The sequence below is a fragment of the Ctenopharyngodon idella genome, chromosome 14 (genome assembly GCF_019924925.1).
Source record: "Ctenopharyngodon idella isolate HZGC_01 chromosome 14, HZGC01, whole genome shotgun sequence".
NCBI lineage: Eukaryota > Metazoa > Chordata > Actinopteri > Cypriniformes > Xenocyprididae > Ctenopharyngodon > Ctenopharyngodon idella.
In genome coordinates this window covers 7,632,610-7,639,534 of record NC_067233.1, presented here as the reverse complement: position 1 = coordinate 7,639,534, position 6,925 = coordinate 7,632,610, and the positions used below count along the sequence as shown (strand labels likewise).

Sequence of the window (6,925 nt, the reverse complement as noted above, 5' to 3'; positions counted from 1 at the left end):
AATTGAAGTTAATAAGCCTAATACTAATAATAATTTATTAACTGTTTTCATTATTTGTAATTTATTTAAATTTTATTTCTATTTCCTTGTCTATGTATGTATGTACTCTGAGCTCCCACAACGAATGGCGAATAAAGCTCATCTGATTGATTAATAATAATAATAATAATAATAATAAAAAGATCATGTTAAACATCATGTTAATTTAACTGTGCCTATGGAAAGTATGTTTTCTTTTACATTACAATTTTCTTTGCTGCTGCTTCCTCTTTCCTCTTCCTCCCCATCAGTAGGTGGCAGAGCACACGTGCACATACAAACTGAACATACTACACGTAGAAGTGTGTGTTCGTGATGTATTGTCCTAAAGGAAAACATTCCTGTATCGCGTATACGTTTTTAAAAATCACACATTAGTCTTCACTTACAGAGAATTAATAAACCACTGGTTGTCCTCTTGGCTAGAAGATATTTTAAGGATATGTGGCACGCGTTCGATGTTATATTACGGTGCTTCGGAGAAGGTTTGCTGTACTAACCCATCATAGAAAGATGTGTGAAGAATACCCGAAGATAATGAATTAGTTTGTATTCAGTCAGGATTGAAATATATACATTTACTGGAATGGATTAGTGAGCAACTGGTGATGTCAAGAGAATGTCAGTGGATCAATAAAGCAAACATAATGGTGCTTCCAATGAGCAGATCTTAAAGTGGACGTGGGGATTTTGTCAGCACTCTGGACATTTCTGTAAGAAACATTTAATCTTAGCAAGAAGTAGATGCTAATATTGTGAATTTTATCATATTATTATAAATATTTTATTGATATATATAGACTGCACAAACTGTTTATTAACAATACAACACATCTTCTGGAGAATAACATTAATGAACACTATTTTTACTAGGTTGTCAGTAGAAATGGAGTTTCCAGGACATAGTCAGCAGCTTTTGGCCAGCCTGCGCTCTCAGCGTCTGCAAGGTTTCCTCTGTGACTGCACCGTGCAGGTCGGCCAGACTCGTTTTGGTGCCCATCGAGCTGTATTGGCCTCTTTCTCCCCCTTTCTTCCATATGTTTTACTCGGATCAATCAATGGGAAATACCAGCACAGTCAACGGAGGGCCACAGAGAGACACAGTCACTATTAATGGCGACATTGTGACCCCTCAAGCCTTTGGACTCCTTCTTGATTTCATGTATGAAGGGGTACTGCAATTAGCAACCCACCCCCCTCCTGAGGACGTGCTCGCCGCAGCCAGCTTCTTACATATGAATGATGTGGTGCGAGTTTGTAAGAGAAGACTTCAGGGTCGAGGATTGGCTGAGGCGGATAGCACAAGAGTAGAAGTTGGAGCAAATGAGTCTGCTAAACCTGGAGGACCTGACGGCTCGCCTGGAGAAGACGCACCTGGTGCAGAAACAGGAAGAGATGGAGGACTAGCACATTGTCATCAGTCGAGTCAACAAATGTCACTTTATAGCGATACCAAGGCTGAAACACTAGCAGGGATGGCTAACCTCCTCACACAAAGCGTGGAGAGTTCAGAGATGGCGGACACCACCCAACCAGGAATGGACTCGCAACCAGCTGTTTCTAATTCTTGTGCAGGACCATCCACATATCGTTCTTCACCTAGACCTGACAAAACAAGAATATCGGCACGGTCTGCTAGCCTTGAGTCTGCACTTTCAAGTCCATGTAGTACGACAGAACTAATTCAGACAGAGACTCAACCTGTTGTAGCTACCGCCGTGGCTCTGAACACCAGCCCTGCTCAAGAACATGAACCTAGTGTTTTCATGCAGACTCAAACACTAAAACCCCAAGTCCAGAATAAAAGTATTGGAAATCCAGGGTCATCACAGCACATTCAGAGCCAAAATGAAAGGAGACATGAGAACACTTCGTCCAATACAAGTAGCATGCGAAATAAGCGTAAACTTTCGCGAAATTTTAGGAGAGGAAGTCTTTCGCAAACTTCAGGGGAGGAAAATGAAGAGAGCGTCGAAGTGAAAGTAGAGGCCATTGTGATTTCTGATGAAGAATCTGAGGACCTAGACGAGATGGTGGACATGGATAATGGCCCAAAGATAAATGAAGATTTAGATGATGGGGATGATTATGATGACAGCAACCATGAGGTTGAGGAGCTCACCGATACTCAATTTATACCGGCACACCCATTAATTCATCTTCCCCATCAAGAACCCCTTTCTTTCCCTCCTTCACCGCAAGGTCGAAATCCTTCTGCAGCCGAAACCGCCGGCTTGCAGTCGTCCCTTTTTCCTGCCAATTCCCAGCCGGAGCAACAGACCATGTACCTCGAGGATTTTCAGGACTCTCTTGGGAGTTACATGGAGGATGTGCCTACTTGTAACACTTGTGGAAAGACCTTTTCCTGTGCTTACACCCTGAGGAGACACGCTATTGTGCATACCAGGGAACGTCCGTATGAGTGCAGCTACTGTTACCGCAGTTACACACAGTCTGGAGACTTGTACAGGCACATCAGAAAGGCACATGATCACGGCCTGCCAGTCAAACGCAGCAGAGTTGAGTCAGACCCTCCACCATCACCTCCTCATCCACCCCAGACGTAGCCATTGACAGTGGCACAATCTTCTTAACAGGTCATATAGAAAATTACACAAAACCCGGCTTAAGGCTTTTGCGAATGTCACAAAATCATAAATTGCCACATCTATACATTTGTGGCTCATCCCACAAAACGGCAAAATCTTTGGAAGGGGATCCACTTGACTGCTTCCATGCCATATACAAACAGAACCAATGTAACAAAAACAAGATTTTTGGTGTGAATTCACTAGTTATACATGTTATTGATATTTTTAATGTTGCACAACCTGGTTTTAATATTCATTTGTAAATTGTTTTTATAAAAAGATAAGTAAATTCAACTTGACCAAGAGTGGTTCCAGCACAGAGGCCTAGTATATTGAAACCTTTTAATAGTTAATTGCTATTCATGGTGGTGTTTTGTATTTTAAAATGTTTTGTTTTTGTTTCTAACGCAGTGCTGTAGCTGTTATACCAAGAAATAAGCATTAAAGTGTCCCTATTACGCTTTTTGGAATTTTACCTTTTAATTCCACTCTAACGTCCTGTTACATACTTACGTAACAATGTAACATATTTTGCATAATGCCAGCCTATGGTCTTAATTGGCTGCCCGTGAACGGCATCTACTTTGACTGTAGTAGCTGAGGCTGGAAGAGTTTGGTTTGTGCTGACATGTCGAAAAGACGCCGTTTTCATTTCAAAAGGATGAGGACTCGTGCTGGAATTGATACAGAAAAACTGACGTATCACTGTGTGTGAAGTGCTGAGGAAACCGGAGCTGAAATTCAGATATGGTAAAATCTGATACATGTTGTAAACCAGTCACAACAGACTGAGCCGTCTGACCAATCAGAGCAGAGTAGGCTCGTGGAAAGGAGGGTTTAGAGAGAATGAATCTTTGAACAATCTGTTTTCAGACTCTTTGAGAAATAAGGTGATGTACAATTTAATATATGATGAGAAAATTAGTGTTTTTTGAACTTGGAAGCATATAACCCTGTTGTAGGAGACCTCCAAAACATTAGGAACCTTTAAAATAGCATAATAGGGGCACTTTAAGATCTATTAGAGCAGATAAATGACTATATCACTACAAGGAAGAGTTTTGCTGTGTATGTCTATTGTGCATTTTTGTGCGAGAATGAAAGATGGTTACACATATGAACAGGTACTATGAATTAAAACTGGCTTTCAGTGCTTTTGGGATCGGTCCATTTATTTGTTGTAAAATATGTTGAGAACTACATTACAATTCAAAAGTTTGGGGTCAGAAAAAAATCTTTTAATCAAATTATTTTATTCATGATGGACATCAAATTGCTCAAAAGTGACAGTAAAGATTTTATAATGTAACAAAATATTTCTATTTCAAACTTTCCTTTGGAACTTTGTTCATTAAATAATCCTGAAAAAATGTTTTCCACAAAAACATTAAGAAGCACAACATTGATAGTAATACATTTTTCTATAATAAGCAGCAAAACAGCATATTAGAATAATTTCTGAAGGATCATGTGACACTGAAGACTGGAGTAATGGCTGCTGAATATTCAGCTTTGCCATCACAGGAGTAAATTACATTTTAATATATATTAAAATAGAAATAGATTACTGTTTTTACTGTATTTTTGATCAATTAAATGCAGTCTTGGTGAGCAGAAACTTTAAAAAATTTCACCGACTCCAAAAACGGTAGTGTATATCAGATCAGTTACTGATAAATAATGGCCAAATATATGGTGAAAGTACAAGTTTTGGACAAGGGAAAACAATAAAACAAGACTTTAATAGTTAGTCATATTAAATTGTGACATTCATACTTCAATATCAGTTTGGTAAAAATGGTGGTCAATACCACAGCCCAGCGAGTTAGTTGTTCTGACTTCCAGAAAAGAAAAATTCTCACATTTGTTTAACTGTAACAATGTACTTAAGAAGCAGGTATGTCCATTATCAGTCGTCTACTGGTCCGTGAATCTGCAGAAAGAGATATTGATTCAGAAGTTAATACATTAGAGATTTTAATTAAATTGGGAGATTTATCTTATGTAAATAAGTGGTTATAAAGAGTTACTCACCGCCTCTGCTAGCTGAGGCCATGCCATAGCCATCACAACTCCATCATCAGAGGTGGGACGCGTCTCCAAGTTCCAGTATGTGAAATTATGGAACACTGAAGAAACTTTAACTATCCTGTCCTTAAAGAAAATGCCAAAAAAAAGGTTAATAATCTTTTATTTAGAAATTCATATCTGTGAATTCCAAAGAAAAGGGCAGGTCAGGTCACCTCTTGATCAGACGCAGGCTTCTGGACCTCTTTCAGCACTAGTCCTGTGTATCCTTGTGGACAATTCAATTCCTGACCCTTCAGCCCCCGACCTCTGAATGACACAGTTGTTTCTGCAAAACACAATATTATTTTTATTGGGTGGAGAGCTTTAACGTGTTTTATTCTTGAGTCGTTCACTGGTATTTGACTAACCTTGTTTGCGTTCCTTGACAGTGGGATTAAAGTACTTGAAGACTTCAGCGGGTCCATCATGCTCTATTTCACAAGGTAACAGGTGGATCTGTGGTTTGTCAGCTTGTTTGAGGGAATCAAGCCGGATAGATGTCACACAACTGTTTGCTGACATCTGGTAAAACAAATTATGTTAGGCACATGTGACTAAGATTGAACTTCCTTATATAAGAGACCAGGGCTGCATTTCCCAAAAGCATCACAAGCCAATAGATTGTAAAACAATTGCCACCAGTGTTCTCTACGATCAACTTGCCTCACAATGAGTTTGAGAAACACAGTCCACGGCTGGTTACAGTAAAACTTTCATAAGTGCCTTTGTACATTTAAGAACACAATAAAAACACACTTGCATACATTCGTCAGAGGCGTTTTAAATTTATATAATGTGTTAATTAAAACATTTGTTAGCCAAAACAATGGTTTAGTATTATTGTATCCCAGATGAAAAAAATACTATAGTAAATACTATAGTGTTTTTGAACCATACTATAGTAAAGTGTAGTATACTGTATATTTTATACTATTTACAACACTTTGTTAATGAATGTTTCAGCGTACAGTAGTATTAACTATAGTGAACTGATAAACTGTAAGAAATACTGTAGTATACAATGTAGTATAATATACCCTATAGTTTTAGAAAACTTAGTACAGTATTGGGTAAAGTAATTTGTTTATATTATTATAGTTATGTTACCACAGCAACTATAGAATTACCACAACAAATTAATTCAAGTACTTTACTATAGTATGGTTCAAAAATACTATAGTATTTACTATAAATTACTATAGTATTTTTTTCATCTGGGATGTTACCAAACATTTTACATTAGTTTCATTACCTGTTTTGTGTTTCATGCTTTGCTGAAAAGCCTATTAAAAGCTGTTCAATGACAAGACGGGTTTCACTGTGGCACCTTCCGTTATGCCTTTAAAATTCCTATTTTGACTCATTTCTTTTTCTCGAAATGGCAATACATTAAATGCCAGTGGAAGAACGATTACCTATTAAAATACATTTATACATTTGAAGATTTGTAATATTTAGAGAATAGAGAATTACAAAGTTGAATTTCAAAAAGATATTAGGAATCATACAATAAAATATCCTCACATACAACGTTTTAAGACCGTTTATATCAATGTTATCCGAACTAACCCTCTGTAAACTTATAAAAAGGCTATAGTAAAATGGATATATAATTTCTTACATCTATAACTTCCAAAGCAGATATCTTACCTTGCTCGTTTTCTACACTGTTTATAAAGTGTCACATGGGGAAAGCTGCGTTTACTGTGATTGGACGCGCTGTATTTCTTCGTCAACATGCGGATGTTTTTCGCGGTCAAATCCAAAGTATTCTGCCATCTACCGTTTCGCTGGTGTAGTCGGATGATGACTTGGAAAAAAAGCACAGTATTTTTTCTTAACTCTTGCAAAAAGACAGTATTATTTCATAACTTTTACAATTACAATGCCCATGAAACAATCCGAGAGTAACAGATACACAACATAACTTTTTACTAACCTCTGTTAAGTCATATCATATGCACTACAAGTGCAACACACATAATGTTCCTACTAGGAACTCACAACCAACTAGGAACGACATTTTTTAAAGGCGAATGTGTCTCCTTGATGTCTAGTATTCATGTTAGGTTAAATATGGTTCCCTCTTTTTAGTTTAGTAGATAATTACTTAGATAATATATTTTGATTGTTTTTCTAATGCCTCCTGTGGAAAATGGATGTAATTCCGTGTTTAAAAGTGCCGCAGCGTCATGCACAACTGTACAGGTAGGCTGCGAACAAAT

General features: G+C 37.5%; 3 protein-coding genes across 4 annotated transcripts in view; 2 read left to right on the top strand and 1 right to left on the bottom strand.

The window, feature by feature from the left end:
• Positions 1-6,925, top strand: part of trmt12 (tRNA methyltransferase 12 homolog) — a 183,678-nt gene that overhangs the window by 172,956 nt on the left and 3,797 nt on the right. The window contains exon 2 of one of the 2 annotated variants that reach the window (XM_051860199.1): positions 6,784-6,908. In XM_051860199.1, the coding sequence (XP_051716159.1) occupies positions 6,856-6,908 (53 nt within the window). In that variant the 5' untranslated portion in view covers positions 6,784-6,855. Of the gene's footprint in view, positions 1-6,721; positions 6,909-6,925 lie in introns of those variants that run through there. The other variant, XM_051860198.1, reaches the window with a different exon arrangement.
• zbtb3 (zinc finger and BTB domain containing 3) lies at positions 303-3,783 on the top strand. Its single transcript, XM_051860195.1, has 2 exons — positions 303-752; positions 913-3,783. The coding sequence occupies exon 2, from the start codon at positions 1,077-1,079 to the stop codon at positions 2,604-2,606; it is 1,530 nt and encodes a 509-aa protein (XP_051716155.1). The 5' UTR covers positions 303-752; positions 913-1,076; the 3' UTR covers positions 2,607-3,783.
• On the bottom strand, positions 4,354-6,742 carry rnaseh2c (ribonuclease H2, subunit C). The gene is made up of 6 exons (XM_051860204.1): positions 6,640-6,742; positions 6,351-6,510; positions 5,069-5,222; positions 4,874-4,986; positions 4,665-4,784; positions 4,354-4,563 (listed from the first exon to the last, which is right to left on the bottom strand). Exons 3-6 carry the CDS (start codon positions 5,220-5,222, stop codon positions 4,540-4,542), a joined length of 411 nt encoding a protein of 136 aa, XP_051716164.1. The 5' UTR covers positions 6,351-6,510; positions 6,640-6,742; the 3' UTR covers positions 4,354-4,539.